Source organism: Symphalangus syndactylus, chromosome 1 (genome assembly GCF_028878055.3).
Source record: "Symphalangus syndactylus isolate Jambi chromosome 1, NHGRI_mSymSyn1-v2.1_pri, whole genome shotgun sequence".
NCBI classification, from domain to species: Eukaryota; Metazoa; Chordata; class Mammalia; order Primates; family Hylobatidae; genus Symphalangus; species Symphalangus syndactylus.
This window is the reverse complement of record NC_072423.2, coordinates 138648498-138671302: the sequence shown is the minus strand read 5'-3', so window position 1 is coordinate 138671302 and position 22805 is coordinate 138648498. Positions and strand designations below refer to the sequence as shown.

Here is a 22805-nt window from a genome sequence, read left to right as displayed (position 1 = left end):
AAATCTGAGAAATTCATTCACTCTAAACATATTCAGTAGATAAAAATTTGGAGGCATACATAGTTTTCCACAAACAACTATTACGTGTTTTCTGTTCAAGTCCCTCTTTCTATTAGATAGCAGGTTCCTATCACATTTCAGTCTAATTCTATAATCTTTCAGTCACTTGCAAGTTATTAAGAGTCACTCAATATCCATTTTAAAACCTAATTTTCCCATGTGATTAGAAGCTCTCCTCCTTCCCTCCAAGCCCTAGAGTTCTACATGGAGGGACATGAGGTCTCATCTTATGTCACGATGTCTTGGTTTCTAGATGGTTCCTTATTCCACCGAAGATAAGGTAAGAAGGAAGAGGAGGGAAAAAAAGACGTTGAGTTCCCTGCACAGGCAGTAGCTAAGGAAGCTGCATTTGTTACACCCTATTCCTTCCACCTCAAGCAAATTTCTGGTGTGGGAAGTCTGGTTTAGCTTAAATCCACAGGCCTGCCAGAGCTTCTTGCTACTGGAATCTCTTCATTCAGTGTATGTCCCTCTATCAGAAAAATGGGGCCATTCACTCATGTGTGCCATGCCAAGTAACAGAAGCACAGGCTGTGCCCTTGGCACTGCCTCTCTGAATTCCACCATGTCTCCTGGACCATGACCATGCCCAAGCAGCATCAGGTTGTCATCCAGGTCAGTGGCTCAGAAAATTTCATACAAAATACGATCACTTCTCCCTGATTTATTGTCGCAGTCTCTGTGTATTTGATAGTCCTCCAAGTACAGGAGATGTGCCCAATTTGAATTCACGATGTCCTGATATAATTGCCTACTATGTACCAACCCTGCCGTCACAACAATAGAATGTAGAGATCAATCCTATGTCCTCAGACTGTAGCACTATCCCCCCTTCCTTGTTGCAGTCATTTACTACCCACTTCAAAATTTTAGATCTTGCCTCATGATCACTCTTTTCAAAGCTACTTTTCTCATACCTCATGGTGATTAAAATATGCAATTAGACAGTCCTTCTACGGTCCTGTTCCTTCACTCCTTTAACTAGAGCAATCTGATTCTCCATCCTACCTCAGCCACACTCTCATCTTTACACTCTCCTATTAACTGAGCAAATGAGTGTATCTTTTCCCAAATCTCAAACATCTCCCTTTGTAACCTCCTATCTTTCTGGCTCACATGTTCTCCTACCATGATTAAAATCATTGTTGATCTCCCTCCTCCCCAGATTTCAGTGTTCCTCATTTTCCTTCTTATCTAATATAAATTCCAGGGGCAATCATTCTAATCACAAACACATATGCACACTCCATTCCCTTTCCTTTTTCTTGCATTATCTTCTTTTTTTTGGTTGGCCAGACCATAGCTCGGTTAACTCCAATGCTCCATCTGCTTCTCACTAGCATCCCCTCTGCTAAATGAGGAAAGAGAAATGTAGTTATATTGATTATTGGATTTTTATATCGCCTTGGTTTGAAAGCCATATTCTCCAACTCCCCATCCCCATTTTCCAACTGAGGAATCTTAGGCAAGCTATGAACATTTTCTATATCTCAGTTTCTTCAGTTTCTTCATTTACAGGATGAAGAAAACATCAGTACATATTTCAAGTAGATACAGTAAGGATTAGAGTTAATGTATGTAAAGCAGTGCTCCACACGTTGTCTTGATAAATGTTGGCTGCTGTTGCTGCTGTTATGAAAAATACTTTTTCTATCTTTGAAAAGCACAAACTCAATCCAAGAGACACAGTCAAATACCTTATAAAAATTTAATTATCTCCAAAATATGACAGAAATCTTGATAAGAAGGAAATGAATAGATTGTATTCATTTAAATTAAGTTGTATTCATTAAATTAAATTGAATAAATAATGTGTAAATTATACATTAAAACCTTAAGGAATTATTTAGTTACCACGGTTTTAATGGTATAACAATATCCATCAGGCACGTTGTCTTCAAACTAGAGACTCCCAGATTGTTTTTATCATAACCTTAATTTTAAAAATGCAGACAGTAACAGAGAACGTCAGGAAAACATATAATCAATGTCTCCTCATCAGAAACAATGACGACGCAGTCCTTGGAGTATAATAGTCTTCTACGCCTGTGCTGTTTAATATGGTGTTGTGGTTATTTAATTTAAGGAAAATTTGAAATTCAGTTCCTTAGCCACACTAACCACATTTCAAATGCTCAATAGCCACGTGTCACTCATGGCTACCATATAGGAAAACACCGATATAGGAAGAATATCACCCTCACTGCAGAAAGTTCTACTGAACAACACTGTTTGTACCCTTTATTATACAAACTTAATTATAAAATGGGATAAATTGAAATTATACATTTGCTTGTGATCCTCTATATTTACTTACGATATAGTAAGTGTATTTCAATGTCAATAGATATATTTTCTCCCATATCACGTATCATGTTGTTGGAATGCATTTTTGGTCCTTTATATATTCTCCATCAACTTGCAAAAAAAATTGCAACTATAAACTTATCATCAAATCTTTATGGGTATGAGATATTTTTCATTAAAAAATACATTTTAGAAGAAATTTCTATGAATTGATTTGTTAGATCAAATAACATGCATAGTTTTTAATCTCTGGATATATGTTTTCAAGTCTTTTGCAAAGACTCATCTAAATCTATACATCTATATTTTACATCACATATATTCTTTCTAACATAGTTACTTGTTATGTATTTCAGCAAAACAACAGTCAGACCTAGGAAAATAACAACATATGATATAATAAATAAAATAGGAGTATACAAAAATGGAATGAAGCCTCAGAGCAACAGCTGTTCAACAGAACTAAAAAGCAACTAAGACAAAGAAGCCAATTAGTGCCATGATGACTTAAAGAAGGTACCTGGAATGAATTCCAAGAAATAAAGGAAGAAGCTGGACAATGTTAGCAAAATGATGAAAGAAAAGATCCTCTGTTAAAAAAAATTCCAGGAAAACTTCTAAAAATCAACATATCAGACATGAAGCAACCTAAAAAATATACTATGGAATTAAATCATCAATAGAGTATAAGAAAGGAACATTCATTTGTCCTTAACCCAAGGAATAATTAAGAACAGATTTTTGGGATACACAGTATACAACCATATCACAAATTTATCAGTAGGACATGTTAACAAAGAACAATATATTTTCAGGTCATAAAAATATAGAAACTACAACACATGAAAAGCTGTATTACAACAAAAAGACACATAACTCAGTAAATTCTGTGTGTTATCTTGTAAGTAGTATTTTTCTGCAGGTAGGCTAAAAATATTTCCATTACTTTCCAAAGATCAAGCATGTAAAAAACCTATGGAGAAAAATAAAACTTGTTAATTTGTGCAGGTATTTGAGTCTCTGTAAGCAAATATGCATGTTTTAAGCAGCTTGAGATTTAACTACTCTGAAGTCCAAGGACTGTGTGGAGGTGGAAATCAAGAGACCAGACCATAGAAATAACATATAACAATGCATCTGTGTTTATACCTCATAGGTACTCTGTTTTGCCTTATTATTGGGCATTTTAAAATGGTCTACACATGAAACAGCAAACCACACAGGAGGTATACTTCAATGGATATGGCATGAAAAGTTTTGTATATGCTGTTGTTTCAAGTATTATCTTTGTATGATTTATCTTTTACTATCCCCTGATTTTTTAAGGAAAGAATTTTACAGTGGGTATTTGAAGTGGGGCAGCAAATAGTGGGGGCAAATCTAAGAAAGGTGAGAAAGAGACAGAAGAGGCCAGACACAATGTTGTCCTTGGCTATAGAAACTTCTGTCTGAATGATATTCCAGCAGGTCTTCTGTGCTAGAACTCAGTTTCCCAACTGATCATCTTTACAGCTAAGCTTTCAAGGAAATACAAAGATATGGTTGCAAGTACTGTATGAATATTAGATAGGCAGATCATACATAGCATGCAAAGTGTTATGACAATTCCTTAAGAGATGGCAATAGAGGAATCTATGACAAATCAAAGACAATGCCATTCAAATGGGATATTTCTGAGTTTCATCAATCCAAAGTTATTAGACAGATAGATGATAGAGTGATAGAAAGATAGATCGATAGGTCTGAACATTTTACAAAGTAGATTCAAGGTGAAATATTTAAAAGAAAGAATAAGATAATATCATATATGAAGAATGGGAGGTTTGAGTGGTAATAAAATCAGAGTCTACTATTAAGTGACTGAAACATTTACTATCCAAAAAACACCCTATCTTCAGTATGTATAGGAAACAAGATAGCAAGTTACAATAAAACGTACATTTTACTGAGCATATTAATTATATGAAAAAGTGCAAGAATAAGCATTAGCACATAAAAAGAAAATTCCGTCATTGATTATCAAGAAGTTCACATACATAATTACATAGTACTTTTCCTGTCTTAACACAATGAAGCTTTCAGATGGGAAGAAAAATAGACCAGAATATATCATTATCTCCAAGTTCCCAAGTGAACTTGAACTGTTTTTAAGTTTTGGGAAGTTTTTAAGGGAGAAAATACAAACTGAAGTGTAGTTCTGAATTATAGTAATAAATGCACTAAGAAATATCTGTGGTTGGTGGTGGACAGGTTTTCTCACAGACCCTCTACTACCTTTCAATTAGATGCAAGACAGATAAATTAATGTCACTTATTATCAAGCAAATACTTTTATAGTCTTAGGAAATTCTTTTTAATGTGGTGATTTTAAGGTGACTGAAAAGTTTAGTAGAAAACTTGGAAGTGCAGATATAAATTCTTGAAAGCATACAGTTATGTCTTTACAGTATTTTATTTACATTTCTACTATAGCATTATATCAGTCAGGATATGCTAGGTTATGCTGAACTAACAAAATCCTAAAATCCTAGTAACTTAAAGAAAAAAAAAACTTATTTCTTGTTCCCTCAATATATTCATATTAGGTCAGCAGGTCCTCTGTTCCAAGTTATTCTCTCAGAGTCACAGGTTAACAAAGGCTTCACCATCTGGAGTAGTGTTTGTCTGTGACAAGAAAAAGGAACTTTAGCAAATCACACACCAACTTTTAACATCTTCTGCCAGAAGTGATATATCACTTCCATTTACATTTTATTGGCCACAGCCAATAACATAACTTCTAGAGTAACCTAACTTCAAGGGGGTGGAGAAGGAGAACAAGAAATATTAGGAAACAGATTTAAACATTACAAGCATTCGATATGCTATATTTTAAATGGTGTGTTTTTCTCTTTCCCAGTTACCTTCGAGCTCCTGGAAAGAAATTGTTGAATTATATCCATATTTCCAAAGTTTGTACCTTATGCAGTGCTGGGCACTCAATAAATATTTGTTGAATGAATAACAGGGACAGTCAGTAGTGTCAAATATTTCAGCATGTTCGAAAAGTAGTACTGAAAAGAGACTTTTGGATGTGACACAAAGTTCACTTCTAATAACTGAAAAATTGTCTCAGAAATATGACAAACTGAGGTGACAAAATGAAGACGAAACATAGATACTGCCCTTTCCAAAAGTCTGGCATCAATTCCAAGGAAAGGTTTTCCGGATCTCACCATTGTTGAGACCAGTCCTAAATTCCATCAATATGTCCAAGGTGGCAGAGCTTCTGCAAATATTCAAGGAAGACAGCTTCATTTTTGAACAAAATGCAACTTTGTTCAAAAGTTGCATTCTGCATTCAAGTAGCAGCTTGAAGAAAGTTATTCTATATAGAGGACAATACAGCAGGTCTGGTGGGAGAGGAGATGGAAGGAGAGAGTGAAGTTTTAAGAGAGAGGATGAGTAACTGATGAAAAGTTTAGGCAACACCAGGAGGAAGTGCAATCATAAAATAAGTGGGCATTGGGACAGTAATCCTTTTGAGATGAGGAGATTTGAATCAAAATAGTGGTAAATAGAGCTGTGACTTGTACTAAAAGAGAAATTTTGGAGATGTGCTTGCCTAATGGTCTTTATTTCATCTGAGAAGCAAAAATAAGATACTATTTTGAATGTGGAGCAGGCATTGGACAGAGGACTTAAAAAGCAAGGAAAAATTTAGAATGGCCTTTACAGTAACAGAGCTACCAGGGATTACAATGACTGAACAGCATTGATAATGGATGCCTAGTGGGGCTTAAATGTTAAATGACAAAGACACTCACCTACACAGTTATTGGAACCATCTGTATGACTTAGTGTCCAGATATCATAACCCTACAAGACATCTGGTTACATAGCCAGGCCCAGTACCAAAGAAATTCAAGCAGATGATCCCTTTCTGACATTAGGCAAAAAGTATACTGCCCTGACTACCCGTATTTAAAAAAAAAAAAAAAAAAAAAACCCACTTGATAACTACAGTTGATTATTTTAACTTAATTACTGGGAACAAAATGAAAATGCAATGTTGAATAACATCTCAGTGGCCATTTTAGATCTACCATCATTAGTTAATGCTAGGAGGAGGCTGGAATTGATTCGATTAACTTAAAATATACACAGAAGTATTATTATGCAACATTCAAGAGGTTTTTCTGTCTTGTAGAACCCAGTAACACCTAAAAAATGAGCAGATGTCTCATAAAAGAATAAGATTTTTAAAAAGTTTGCATTTTGTTCAAGAATGAAGCAAAGTCTTCCGTGAATATTTTCAGAGGCTCTACTACCTTGGGCATATTGATAGAACTTAGGACTGGTTTCAGCAATGGCGATTTCCAGAAAATAAATATAACAATACTAATGACAGGACCCTTTTAGGTTCCCCATATTTAGTAATATATCATGATAACAGAGCAATCATTGTAACTCATTGTGCGTCAAGATTGGTATCTACTATTTAAATGTACACAAATAGTTAAACTCTGAGAAAACAGCCTTGGTATTGAGAGACAGTCATGTCAAGAAGAAGTGGAGCTGAATGGAAGGGTAAAATGATGAATTCAGTTTGAGATAATGGGAATGCCAGTTAAAATGATAGGAAATAGTGTCCTATACAGATAATATATCTCTCATTGGTAAGGAAACTAGTTATGAAACATATACAAACAAATGAATTTATAATATCATTTATATTTCTTGGCCATATGACTATTTTTTAAACCTGAGTTATAACAGAGAATTAGATATACATATTAGAGGCAACATAACGTTCAATAAAAAGGTATTTTACATGTATAATTGAGTTCTTAAACGTATGTATGGAGCCACTTTTTAAACATGAATGGGAGGCTAGAACAAAGCTGCAAATAAGAAACAGCTTTGGCCGGGATTACCGTGATTATTAAAGCTGGAGGCACTTGACTAGCTTAAAAAATATCCTCTTTGATAATGGTGCTGATGTTTTCCTGGAAAATATTCACAGTTTAATTCTTACAACTTGTCTCATTTTCTGAAAAATTTTAGAAACTAAGAAGCCAAATGCTAAATAAACCATAGCTAGTAATGAAAAGCATTATTTCTTTCTTTAAAACATGTGCCTGGCACTTACATTCTTTTAGGCCAAACTACTTTTATTAATTTCCACGAAGGTATGCCAAGCCATCCTCAAACTAGCCTCTCAATGACTTCCAAACCATTTCAGTTTGTATACACACACTGTGCTCCCATCCACACTCATGAAGTCAGCGCCACAAGTTTAGTTCCAAACACAATAAAGACTGCACAGTACTTGGCAGTATCTTAAAGGACGTGTTCCACTCTGTTTTCTATATACTCGACGATAATCATCCAAATTTTAATAATATATTAATATTATCATTTCTTAGACTCGATTTATTAAAACCGTAGTAAGAGCCAGCTTCCAAGATTCATGGCTGTTTATTTTAGTAACAAAGTAATGACACGAAGTCTTAAGAACTCTTTCAAGGTGGAACAAATACCTATGTCTTCATATGCCCTATTCACTGTAGGGAGCACGAAGGGCACTTTGTGTTGACATACATTGTCTCACTCCTCTGTTCATGCTTTAACTGTTAGAAACAAAGAAACAACGCTTCAACTTTAATGTTTACATTCTCCTTCAGTGGGAATTTATGAAACAGAAATGAATAACTGTATTCCTATGAGATGCTATTGATCGGGGTGATCACTCGGTTGGCACATTTCTGTTTCCTTCAGGTTATACAAATTGAGAACCTTCTAATATTATTTGATTATGCCACCCCTCTAGAGATCAGTCACTATTATTACCCAAACCTTTTATTATTCTGAAACACAAGGTCGATTATTAAAATATCCCATTTCTTTATGAGGATAAAAAGTCACAGCCTTTGCTGCTCAAAACAAAACTAGTTGATGTTGCATCACAAAAACATCTGGGAAAGTAGTTAAGTTGCCAGGTTTTGAATTATCAAAGGGATGATGTAAAAACAAATTCATTGAATAACACAGAATTTCCAAACTCAGCTAATGGACAAGATGATTCATTTTTCCGATGTGGCGAGACTAAATAGAAAGCCAACAACTGGGAAAGGACAAAAATGCAGAGACTGGAAACTTTCAAACTTGGGCATGGAAAGCAAGCAATTTGCTGTAATCAGAATGTAATAAGTAGCATTAATTTATCGGAAGATGTCTTTTAGAGAACCAAATTAGCCTAATCAATTTAGAAACTTATTAATGGCCCTGACAATTTCCCTTAAGGACCACATCAAGGTACAAAACTGTTAAAGTCACTTCAACATTCGCATAAAGGTAGGTTATCTTCACATCAAATCTGACTATGGTTATGAAGCCTGTCTTGGAGTATATTTTGAAGCAGTTTTCAAATTAAAGTTTCATTAGTGCTCCCTTAATACTGTCATTTATTGATTGTTCTCATCTCCATTCCATTCATGTACTATCATTTTCCTCCAGTAAATCATTCCAATTTATGATGGAGTTAGCAGAAACTATTTCTCTGTATATGTGGAAAGAGAAGGAAACTATTCAGGGCAGCAGAGACACCAGGCTTTGAGTCAAAAATAGTTCACTATTTAATGTTGCCACCCACAAATTACTTGATCTTGGAAGGCACTTGACCTTTCTCAGTTTTGCTTCCTTATCTAAAAAAAGAAAGTAATGCCTATCCACCTAATTTGTGGAAAGAAACGATAATTCCAACAGTAACTTTTGTGTTCTGTGAAATACTATTTCAACGTAAGTTTTTAGTATATGAACTAGTAGGAAAAATAAAAACATTTTGTTCTAAATAGACATAGAAATGTAAATCCCAGTATTTTTAATGGCAGACTTTTGTTATTATTAGTTATAATTGTATTATTATTAATATGGATGTATGCTATTTGGTTTTTTCAAATCCTTTATGCCTGCTAAACCTTCTGAATTATGGAAACTTTTACTTTTGTTAAGGGCAACCTTTTAAGAAAGGAATTCTTTTTTCTGGCTTTTTTTTGTAGTGGTCCTTCAATTCTTGAAAATTTAAATTAAGAACACATGTTCTAATTTATAATTTGAAAAAGAAAACTCTTTAAAGTATCATCTCTTCAGATTAACTTGTATTGATTTTTTCATTTATGAAGAATCAATGTGGAATATATTGGTTTAGACATAATTTCTGAATAATGAAAAATTATGCCACTAATAAAAAATTGTTACAGATCCAACTGTTCACCAAATTCCACAGGAACTGAAAAACTGTACACTGAAAGCAATTTTCTAAGGTCAAACTCTTCTTCATGAGGTCCTAAAATACTTTTTTAAATCAATCTACTAGAAGCTGTCAATTAAAGAGTAATTAAGATGTGTCTACTTTATTTGGGAGAGAACAAATGGAAAGGCATATCAAAATCATATCTTACAGAACATAGGTTTGAGTACTTCTTTACTTATATTTCCTACTCTTAAGGAAATTTATCTTTATCATGAGCGTCTCAATGCTTAGCTTTTTAAACTTTTTAAAAGTATAATTCAAATAGAGTACTGCATAGATCAAATTTATACAACTCAACGAATTTTTACAAGCGAACACTCCTAGATGACAGAATATTATACCGTTTTTAAGGCAAATTGCAGAGTATGTTTAGACTCGGATAGCTATTCAACTCAATTTTCTACAACCCCTATGTCTACCAGGCAGCAGAATTTAATTATTTGTTTCACAAATGTTTGGGGGTCCCTACTTTGTTCAAGGCAATGACAGGCATTGCAAGAGGCAGAAAGAGTAATAAAACAAAATCCCCACTGTCACAGAACTCACTGTCAAGATTACTGATGTTCTACGAGATCAGCAAAGAACTGAATTACCAAGGGAAGTCCAACTTAGTTCGCTGTGCCCTACTTATTACTTCTTAATAAGTTCCTCTTCGGAGAACCCAAGAAATTGATATTTTCCACGCAAGAGAGTATATCTCTGAGACGGCAGTAACGGGCAAGGACCTCTACTGCCTGGACCTTGCCCACTGGACCTTGCCCACTACTGCCACCTTAGAAGTACTCTTTCTTTCCTGGAAGGAATCAATTTTCTCAGGTTCCCCAAAGAGTCGAGCAGACCCAAGCTTCTAAACCATCACAAAGTCTATGAGCACTCAGAATTTCTCAGAATACGTGAGCTCAAGCTCACTGGCCCGCACCCACTGTCAAAAGCATCATTAAAAGGGGCAAAATGGATAGGGCATTGTCTAAGAGATATGTAGCCCCCTCATCATTCTAGAAATTAAAATGTTTGAAGTTGGACAAGGAGGCATCCAGTAACTAAACTTCTTTATATTCTGTAAGTATGATTCCTGTTCAAATCTTTGCTACATTAACAAGCATGTTGCCTACTGGGCCATTCAATTCCTTCTTTATGAAGACTCATGAGAAACCTTTTTTTCAGATTCAGTACTAAGAATGGTTTTTTATCTGGAAAAATAGTATTCCGATTATATCTGCTATTTGGGTCTAATGGCTGTTTAAAAACTTACGGTTAAATTGATGGACCAAGTCTGGTGAGTGTGTATTCTTACAGGACATAGGTTTGAGTACTTCTTTACTTATCTTTTCTACTCTTAAGGAAATTTCTCTTTACCATGAGTGTCTCAATGCTTCACTTTTTAGACTTTTTAAAAGCATAATTCAAATACAGAGTACTGCATAGATCATATTTATACAACTCAACTAATTTTTACAAGTGAACACTCCTAGGTAACCAACACCTGAAAGCAGAAACAGAACATTTTGGCATCTTACCTTCCCCCTCAACATTAACCACAATGTGCTTATGAGTTAGCTTTGCTTAATATTCAACTTTACTTAAACGAATCATGCTTTATGGGGTTTCTACCTCTTGATGCTCAACATTATGTTTGTGATAGTATTCATATTCTAGTCTGTAATTATAGTCATTTGATAATCATTTTAGACTCTTTTTTGGAATTTGATTTAGTTATCCTTTACATACTTTTTAAAGTCATCTTAAACCCATTCTTTTAAACAAAGGTTTAGAATAGGCAATGAGTTTTGGGATATGACATCAAAGGCACTGGCAACAATGACAGAAAATAGACAAATAGGACTTTATGAAAATTTCAAAATTTTGTGCAAAAAAGACATATCAACAGAATAAAAGATAACCACAGAATGGGGGAAATATTTACAAATCATATATCAGGTTAAGGATTAATATCTAGAATATACATGGAACTCCTAAAATGCAACAACAAAACAACCTGATTAAAAACGGGCAAAGGGGGCACGGTGGTGGGCGCCTGTAGTCCCAGCTACTAGGGAGGCTGAGGCAGGAGAATGGTGTGAACCCGGGAGGTGGAGCTTGCAGTGAGCCAAGATAGGGCCACTGCACTCCGGCCTAGGCGAAAGAGCGAGACTCCGTCAAAAAAAAAACAAAAAACAAAACAAAACAAAACAAAAAGGCAAAGGACTTGACTAAAGGAGACATACAAATGGCTAACTAGCACATGAAAAGAGACTCAACATCCCTAATCATAACGAAAATACAAATCAAAACTACAATTAGATGCCACTTCACCCCCATTAGGATAGCTACTATAAAAAAAATAGAAAATATGCATTGGTGAAGATGTGGAAAAATTAGAAAACTTGAATGCTTTCGGTGGAAATATAAAATGTACAGCCACTGTGGAAACAGTATGGCAGTTCCTCAAAGTATTAGAAATATTATATCATCTAGCAATTCCACTTCTGAATATATTCCAAAAGGATTGAAAGCAGACTCTTAAGGGATATCTGTGCACTCATGTTTATAGCAACATTAAACTGAAGCAGCTTTATACAACAGCTAAACCAAAGCCATCTGAGTGTCTATGGACAGTTGACAAGAAATGCAAGATGTCATATATATACACACAGTGGAATATCATTTAGCCTTAAAAAGGAAGGAAATTCTGACACATGTTACAACATGGATGAAATCAAGTTATGTGAAATAAGCCAACTACAAAAAGACAAATACTGTATGATTCCACTTACATGAGGTACTTAAAGTAATCCAAATCAGTCATAGAGACAGAAAATAGCATGGTGGTTGCCAGAGGCTGTGGGCAGGGAAGAATGGGGAACAACTGTTTAATGGATATAGAGTTTCAGTTTTGCAAGATGAAAAGAGTTCTAGAGATGGACGGTGGTGATGCTTGCACAACAATATGAATGTACACTGAGCTGTGCACTTAAAATGATTAAGATGATAAATTTCATATTATATATATATTTTATGACAAAAATAAAAAAGATAAAGTATAAATAAATAAACATTGTCTATTCACTGAGGGAGAAATATCAACTAATATCTAAGAAAAAAATTTGAAAAACAAAAAAGAATTCTAGAAAATTGTTCTTACCTTTCTGGTTAAACCCAAGCCCAACTAACCAGAATATCTCATTAGTTGATATTTCTATGTAATTACATTATGTGGTCAGTTGATGAGATGTTTATCTTTTTAAAATTTTTTTTATTTACTTTTTAAGATGGTCCCTATTCTTTACCTTGTTTCAAGTCATATACAGTACAACCAATCAGAGGAAGCAGAGTTCAAAATTTGGCCCTTCCTGGCTGTGTATATATTCTTTGGCATAGTTTCTTATCTCTAAAGTCAGTTTAATAATACCTCCTTGCCCCTAAAATGCTGAGGTTTAACATAAAGAGCCAACTACACCCAATACAAGTACTCAATACTAATAAGGTAGTCATTGTCTAGAGTAATGCTATTATTTATACACCGGTCTTTACACTCCATGAGGACAGGGTCTCACTTTTTCTGTCAACTTTGATATTCTCAGCACTAGCACTCTCCAGGTACACAGTAATCACTCATACAATATTTATTAAGTGCATTATGTTAGAGTGAAGAGAGCAGAAAATAATTGATTGCCCTGTACATCTTTGATTCAAAATCTGATCAAAATTAAAACATTAAAATAATGTACTTTAAAAATAAATTTCTGGTCCTTTCTGCATTTTTTACATTTTACTTATGTTGGGTCTGCTGTCTTTTCACACATCTAGCATAATATTTTTTAAAAGATGATTGTGGTAGACAAAATAATGCACTTCCTCCTCCCACTCCTGTAATCTTCAGTCCTTACTGAAAATACATTAGTTCGTAATCCTTAGAACCTGTAAATGATAACCCTATTTGGAAAAAGAGTTTTTCATATGTTATTACATTAAGGATTTTTAAGTAAGGAGATTATGCTGGATTATAAGGGTAGGCTTTAAATGCAAATATAATTGTCCTTATAATGAAGAAACAGAGAGATCAGACATTCAGAGAAGGCGGCAGTGAAGACAGAGGCCGAGATTGGAGTGATGTGGCCACAAGCCAAGGAATGGCAACAGAAGCTGGAAAAGGCCAGGAAAAGATAGAGGGCAAATCTTTGCCAACATCTGGCTTTTGGCCAGTGATACTAATTTCAAACATCTGGCCTCTAGAATTTTGAAAGAATACATTTCTATCATTTTAAGCCTCCAAGTTTATAGCGATCTTGGTACAGTAGCCATAGAAAACTAATATATGATGATAATAAAAATGGCTAACATTTATGTCTTACTAGGTACTAGACAGTATTCAAAACACTTTACGTGTATCACCTTATTAAGTCTTCAGTCAGTGCTCTGAGATTTATTTTCACTAGTTTATAGATGAGGACACTGAGGCAAAGAGAGGTGCAACAACTTGATTAAATTCTCACCACTTTTAAAGAAAAAAACAAGGATTCAAACCCAGCCAGTCTAGTCCTCAAACTCATACTCTTAAAATGCTACACTATACTAAATAACTATTTTTCTCTATGATTTTGATGTGAAGTTTTTCTATGAATAGAATATACTATGAAGTTACTGTGAATGTAGAATTTATAGCCACCTGATAACTTGGTCCAGTACATGGAACCTTTGTTCTTTAAATTCCAGTTGATCTGGATGGCTTTAGGAAACTGAGACGCCTAACTTCTGGAAGTTGTACTTAACTAAATACAATTTTAAAATCTAGATTTTTTTTTTTTCAGAATGCCTTCTGGAGTTTCCTGTGTTATTCTTTTGTTTAAGGGGCACCTGAAAGAAAAGATACATTTCATTCTTTTTTTCTTTCCTTTCAGTTGAGGATAGATGGAGACTGTTGGAGAAGCAAAGGAAAAAGAAGTCTCTAATAACCTATTATAAAAATTGCAGGTAATAACTCTTTAGTAATAAAATCAGAACACATAAGATAACAAAAATAGCTAACAGGGAACATATGACCTCATGTTATAACAGACTCTCATGAAAATCCTCAAATGGAGTTTCCTAACACTGTGGCATAATAATGCATTTTATTCTCATGGGGACAAAAAGGTCTAATGACTAATCAAGGTGCATCAAGATCAGTATTGTTTCCTGAAAGATGGGCTACATAGCTACAAGGAAGGAAAATGAAAACTCTCTTACTGAAAACTCCTCACTGAAAATTCAGACCTGTTTTGAAATGCTACATGCTGGCTTGTTTTGGTAGATATAATTCCATAAATAAAGAGAACTGTCCCTATGTGTTGCAAATAAGGCAAAAAATTAAACATATGGTAGGATGACACTATAGGTAAATAAATAAAGTAATTAAGCAATCCAAAGGTCTCTATCCTATTCTAAAACTGTGTTCTAGTATACTGGTTTATCAGGAGGTTAGGAATAAGATACTCTTTGAGATATATTCCAATCTAGGCAAGCTACTAGAAGTAGTACAGAATTATCTGAATATGATTAAAACCACATTTGTAATAGGATAAAGACCTTGTAAAATAATTTGATTCATCTCTGTCCTTGGGTGTCCTTCAACTTCCTCTAATTGCAAATTTTTTATGTTAATCATGAGTTATTCCAAAATGGGGAGTGACTTAATCAGTATGAGCTGCTACAACAAAATACTATGAACTAGGTAGCTAAACAGCAAACATTCATTTCTGACAGTTCTGGAGGCTGTGAAGACCAGGATCTAGGTGTCAGCAGATTCAATGACTGCGGTGGGCCCGCTTCATGGTCTGCAGATGGCTATCTTCTTGCTGCATCTTCACATGACAAAGAGAGGGTCCTCATCTCTTCCTCATCTTATAAGAGCACTAATCCCATTATGGAGGCTCTACCCTTATAACCTCATCTAACCCAAATCATTTCTCAAAGGTTTCACCTCAAATACTATCCCATTAAGGGTTAGGGCTTCAAAACATGAATTTGGGAGAGATATAAACATTCAATCCATAGCAAGAAGACATCACTAGGTTTACCAGGCTCTAAAAAAGTGGAAGTAAATACATTTTTAATGTACTAGAATGTTTTAAATGATCTCCAGTGTGTCATCTACTTGTTCAAAATATAAATTACACTGGCAGTTTTTGGGTGTGTAATCTACAGAAGCTGATCTCAGCTTCCTAAGTGGCAATTTAAGCACTTGCTTGATTTTCAACTCACCGGCTTTATTTTATTCAATCTCTCACTTTAGAGTCCTTGTCAGAAAACTAAGAAGTACCATCTACCTTGAGTTCCAAGCTCTTGAAACATTCAAAATTACAGATCCTTTTCCAATATTAGTTTCTTCAATCTGGGATGTCAGTGTGACTCATGTTTATGGAGCTTAAATTACCTTTCAGAGATCTGGTTGTTCAAATCACCAAATAATATCAAATAAAATATTGGTCCTATTGTTTGAATATGAAACAAACATTTTTAAAACAGTAAAAAATACATACATGTGATTATAAGGCTAACCATTTACAAGACTCCCATTGTCATGAAACATTTTGCAGTTGACAATTCAAGTTCATAATTAGTTTCATTACTTTAATACTGTTCTAAGGTTAAATATGTTAGCTACTATAAAAACCTCCTTACCTACTGCCAAAAAATAAAACAAATCTCTAAGCAAGTTATTATGAGACATGCAGATTATTTGAAAACAGTAAGATACCATGCAAATACAATGAAACATAGTAAATTATCTTTAATTTCTCCAAGATTCTCTATTTTCCAAAGCTGCTCCCAAATTTGGAATATTAATAGCATTAGCATCCCAATGGGTTTATACAACGTTTATCTGATAATTCCATTCATGAATGGATAAATCAGATCTGTGACTTAAAATATATCATCACTCTCAAAGTATAATTACAGCTAGTGAAGAAACATGACAAAGTTATCTTATTTGTTCTCACTCCTACTTTTAAAACCTCAAAATCTTTATAGACAGTACTAACATTACTTAACTGAAGAACTCATAAGTAAAGAGTTTATGAAGTTGGAGATTACAAGAAAATAATGGATACTGTATACTCAGCTACCTGCATACACTTAGCAATGAGAAATGCAACATTTTAATTAAATTACAAAAAAACTAAGTTAGATGTGACTCATCTAATCTTTGTTACTATAGATGAAACAGTATGTTTTCTTGAATTGCAAACATTTTCGTTATTGAACTTTCGATGCACCTGGTAAATAGCAAATCACAGCAGGGGGAGTAATTGTTTTGAAAATACTGTTGAAAATAAAAGGAAATTTTAAAACAAGCTGCTTGTACCTCTTAATGGAAATTTAAAATCCTGTCAGGATCTGAGCTTTAATTATAAGCTGGCTGAAATACGAAAGTGTTCATGTAGACCTCAGTATAACTCTATAGTCATACAAATATGATGTTAGCACCAGACATGTTTGATGTTATAAATCATACATTGTTAAGACAAGGGCTATAATATAGCACTATTGATTTACAGTAACAGGACTCAAAGAACGTCATTCAAGATGAACACTAAGATCTCAGTGTTCTGCCCTCTCTAGAACTGGCAGGCCGAATAAGTGCCATGCAATTTTTATTTCATTTCACATCTACAAATTCTGCATTCTGTTATATTAAATACCTAAAATGGTTGGGTATGAATCAATCTATGATATATTACCACCACTGTATGAATTTTTCATGGAATTAAAACTTAGGTCTATTGCTCTCATTTTTCAAGTGAGGCTCAAAGAGGTTGTGTAGGGGTTAACAACCGACTTTGGAGTTCTGCAATCTTGGATTACAAAACACTAACTCCGGGACTTTTCCCAATTTAACATCTCCAAATCTCCTTTTCCCTGTCTACAGAATGGAGATGGTAACAACGCCACCTTCTTGGGATCGTTACGCATTTACATTAGCTGTAGAGTTTGCTGTTCAGTGAATGGGAAACACATTTTAGGTGTTATTATTATAAGTAACCCCAAATATCTCTCAGCCACATTGTCATAGAGCAAAAATAATTCAGAAGCCCTGATTTTTGGCTCAGGTCGCTTTCTCCTAACACAGACAACTTCCTTTCCTTAAATCTGAGATACTACATTAACTCAAGATGTTTGCCCATTCCCCCAGTCTACATTTTAGCTCCATGAAGACAGTGCTCAAGTTAATTTCTAAAAAAACATCTGGAAAGAAATGTGAAGAAATTGCAGCAAATCCCGGACATGCTGTGTTGCATCAATCTACATAATTTGAAATGACCCATATTTGCCTTTCATGCTTAGAGACAAGAGTAGTGTGACTGAATTACCAGCATAAGCCAACGAGTGGCACGACAACCCAGAGGGAGGAAGACCTTTCCAGTCGGTTTTAGAAAACATCGTGAACCAGAATTCAGTGGTCACCCGAAAGGCACATTTAACAGACCAGCTAGCGAATACACTCAGCAGAACAGAGATGATTTCCCCATCACACTCCGGGAACACCGCAAAATTAGCATAGAACAGCGCCAGCTCTACGGTCCTTAGTTACACCTACAGAATGTCAGATGTTCTTCTCAGTCAGTTCAGGGTTCCAGAATTCAAGACACTCCAATGCCCAGGAACCACGCATCACTCGTTTGAAATCACAGACCAGCCATCAACACAATCTCCAGAAACACATGAGGTGGACAAGCCTGATTGTAAGGGGGACTGATCTGGAATTGGCCATTTCACACAGGATGACACCATTTTGGAGGCTGCAGGTGTCCTCTGACCCAAATTCATACACACAATAAAACGTCTCCCAAGATGCAAGAGGTCAAAAGGTGCACAACCCTGTGCTCTCTTCTAATTTGGTCCACCAGGTACCCAATGGAAGCGTAAAAAGAGGCAGTAGATGGCCAAGAAAAACGATCAGATTCAGGAGCCCTGGCTTACACTCAGCCTCCCAACCCCACCCTAAATGTCAAAATGATTTCCTTGGAGGGAGGCTTCATATAACTCAATAGCTTCTCAACCTGCCCTCAAAACGCGTTTATCTCGGGTTTTTTAAAGTATTTATTTAAAAAAAAAAAAGAAGAAGAAGGAAACGAAAAGGAAGCAGGAAGCTGTCCGGCTGTGTTTCTTTATCCCAACAACTTCGCCAGGCTTCCCCCGAGGAGGGAGCACGCCTCGCACACACCCAATGAGAGACAGCAGGACGTCTTTACCGGGTGGCCCAGCCCTCGACTCTGGCCAGAACCAGGCTGACCTCGCCCCCGCACCCCCCGCACCCCACCCCCCGCCTCGGCCTCCCCTGCCCCTTGGTTCTTGGCAATGAGCTGGGTGACCTGAGCCCCTCAAGCTCCGCGCTCCTCACTCTGGCCCCGCAACCTCACATCTCTTCTCCGTGGCACCCAGAAGAGGCAGGGGGGTGTGGACCGATAGTGCGGGATACCGAAGAGGTGGTCCAAGGTCTGGGCCGTGCGAATGCCCATTCCGCGCCCCCCATGCGAGCCCCAGGCGCTCGCGCCTCGTATCCCGCAGGGGCGCAATCCTAGCTTCTTGCCCGGCGCCCCAACGAACTCCGCCACCTGAACCGAGACACCTCTTTTTGCACTCAACTTACCGCGGCTGGGCTGAGCTTTCGGCGCCCCCAGGAGCTTTTCTCTCCTTCCTCCCACCGAGCTCTTCATTCTCCTGCTGGCGGCCGCCCGGCGCCCTGGCCCTGGCATCCGGAAGGAGCAGCCGCCGGGGCTGGCTGTCCCGGGAGACGCACGGTTGCCCGCCCGCAGCTTCAACGGCGGTGGTCGCCGCGAGCCGTGAGCGGCGGCCAAGGAGAACGGTCTCCGTTGCGCAGCGCGTGCTGTCCCTCTGGCACGGCTGGAGGTGGCAGTCAGCGCGCCTCTGCCTCCGCCGCGCTCGCGGCGCTCCGCACGAGTCCCGAGCCCGCGTCAGCCCAGGTGCACCAGGCTGGGGAGAGGTGCGAGCCCGAGCGGAGGGAGGGGCTCGCGGCCTGAGGGTGCCGGGAGAGAGCGAGACTGATGACCAGGAAAAAAGAAACCTGGAGACTAGAGGCGAGGAACTAGCTTTAATGGAGTGAGTGGGTCGTGGGTGTTAAGGGGAAACACGAGGAGGCGAAATGCATCTAGAAACTAGAGATAATTGGAAATGAGCTTGAGTGAGCTGCTTTTTGAGTGAGGCTCGAAAAGGGGGCTTTCCTTCTGTGCTTACCTCCTTTATCCTCCTGGTTTGGGTGCAGTACCTGACAACAACTTCCCCCACACTCTCAATTCTCATATTTAACTATAAATAACGCTAACCTCAACAATCTTAGACAGCAGATGCAACGAAATCTGGTGAAGCTACTGCAAGTATACAGGGGAGTCCCACATCCACAAATCCCACATGCTCATCCCTCTGGAGGGACCCATATTCTACTGAGATTTCTCTCCTCTTACCTGTCTCCTCTCTCTCTCACAAGCACACGCACGCACACACTACAGTACCCTAGGGATGAAACCACACGCACGCACACACTACAGTACTCTAGGGATGAAATACCTTTTGTTGCTCTGTTCTAGGACTTAAAGTGGGTGTTTCTTGAACTTTACTTTGCACAGGAATAACCTTGGGATTTTATTACAGTTCTGATTCTGATCCAATAGGTCTGGCATGGGGCCTGATATTCTGTATGTTTAATGGTGTGGCAGAGGCTGCTGATTCAAGAACCACAGTTTGAGTTACAGAACACAAATGAACAAAACAAACCTGCTTTCTAATATCAGCTGAGCCATTATTTGTAAGATAATCTGAAATAACAAAACAAACCCTGTTTTCTTGGGGTTTCAGGATGCTGTGGATGCCAAATAACTTATGAACACAGTGCCAAAGGATAAAATACCCTACAGGCAAGCTTCTCATTATTGTTATTAATAATTACTCCTGATAAAATCATTACGAATACTAATGCTGATGACAGGGTAGAGAGATTTTGGTAATTTACCACTCTACGTATTCTCAAGAGAAGCTCTGAAAAACAATCCACAGTGACCACCCCACAAACACACCCTCATTTCGAAAGAAAATGTAAGTAATATCCTCTAAGGGGCAGTCTGTTCCTCCCAGGAGACCATCGTTGAATTTGCCAGACATGCAGCGCTATTCAAGTGTGTATTAACAAGTAGCCAAATCACTTATTAACCCACAGATAAGAAGAGTAAATGCCAAGAACAAAAAAAAAAGACAGAAATATAGTGAACGCACCAAAAGATCTGTTGTGATTTGAATTAGCATGACTGATAAGTTAGTTTGACCCTTTCTCTTTTTCCATGCTTTCATCTGGATTTAAACACCCATCCTTCTATTTCAATTCAGGAAGTACTTACTAAGCCTAATTTACTATGGTAAAGGCCTTTCTTGGGAGTGAAAAAAACTGGTTGTGCCCCTGCTTTAAAGGAGAAATTTGCCAACATACCAATAAGTGCCATATTAGGCAGACTATGGTGCCAGAAGAGAACACCAAACACATTAGCAAAGTTCAAAAGGCAGTGAAGTCTGGAGATACTTCATTGAAGGAAGGTCATTTGACAGAAGCCTTAAAATATGATATGATTTTGTCTGACAGAGATAAATAGGAAGGGAGTAGTCTATCCTTCTACCCAGAGCATACAGTGCATGGAGGAAGTAGAAGAAATGATTTGGAAGATGTCAAGTGGGGCTCTAGTTGCTAGCCTGGGCAATTTGTACTTCACTCCAGAAATGCTGAGCAGGGGACCTCGATGACCAGGAATGTACCAAAAAGATTAATCTGATATAACAGGTTAATAAGATGATCTAGAACCAGAAAATAGTAGAGCTGTAGAAAGCATTTAGGAGGCCGTGGAAGCACTAGGTAAAAGATCATGAAGGTAAGAACAGTGATAGCAGCTGTGGAGAATGAAATAATAAGGATATTTAAAAAGAGACGTTGCTGAGATGTAACGAACAACATGTAGCAATTATGTGAAAAGGCATTTATTAAAGATATCTCCAACTTTCTGTACCTGGAGAACTAGAAAAATAGTGACACTATTAGGAGTTGAGAACCCAAGAAGGGAATTTACAGTTGTTCAGTTTTATTTTAATGTTTGTTTAGGAAAGGTTGTGAGATAATGAGTTCTCTTTAGGCAGCTATAGTCAAAGGGCTGCGGGAGATGTTCAGGTGGAGATCCTAATACATCTAGAAATTCAAGCTTTGCTCTATGGAAATGGTTCTGCATTAGAGCCTGTATTAGCTCTTGTGTTTTAGAGCTCCGGACATGTATATGGAGTTCAACTGTTGGGAGAATATGAGGTTTATGAGATAGAATATAGAAAGCAACAAAAGTACTTAGGACAAAAGCTTAGAGATATATGACCTCCCTGTTTCCCAATATTCTCATCTGTAAAATGTGAAAAATAGTACCCTCCACATAAAGTAATTATAAGGATGAAAAATAATGTACTGATTTCTCATTGCCATTTGTATTTTCTACACTAACCTGCTCAGTCCGAGAGGGCAGGGACCATGTGTATCCTCTTAACTGTTACAGCCCCAGCACCTGACTGAGTGCTTGGCAGATAATAGGCTTGAAAAATGTTCATGAATATTTTAATAATTAATGAGTAAGTTAATTATTAGATTAAAAGGAGAAGGGACACCAAAGCACTACCAAAAAGATGGGCAAAGATAGATTCATGGTTTCTATTATTTCAATGTCATGGAAACTAAGGGAAAATTTTGCTCTAGAGATGGTCAGGTGCACACAGAGAGACTAAAGAGAAAACATGAATACACATTGAGAAAATGTTTTTGTTGTGAAAGGGGACCTGGTTTAGGAGTTAATTGATTACATTTGAGAAAACAGCTGCACTAAAGAGGCATCACAATTATGAGTGGCAAAGGAATTCAAGGAAAAATGTGAGATTATTCTTTAAAGAAATTTGACTATGAACTGAAGGTGAAAGAGAGAATGAGGGTAGATGGCTGATAGCAGACTTTAAAAAAGGCTGTTCCTCTTTAGTAAAGGGAAAGTCCAAACATATTTTGCTGATTGGGTTAAGGGGCCAAAGTGTGGGAGAGAAGTTCCAGGTGAGAGAAGGGGAGAATTGATTGAGTAAC

General features: G+C 36.9%; 1 protein-coding gene across 1 annotated transcript in view; it reads right to left on the bottom strand.

Moving 5' to 3' along the window:
* LOC134736638 (uncharacterized) overlaps positions 1–20818 on the bottom strand; it is a 103152-nt gene extending 82334 nt beyond the window's left edge. Inside the window, exons 1-2 of the mRNA XM_063639113.1 lie at positions 20734–20818; positions 19293–19752 (exon numbers count right to left, since the gene is read on the bottom strand). Of these exons, the coding sequence (XP_063495183.1) occupies positions 19293–19752; positions 20734–20818 (545 nt within the window). The remainder of the gene's footprint in view (positions 1–19292; positions 19753–20733) is intronic.
* Positions 20819–22805: the final 1987 nt, after the last annotated feature.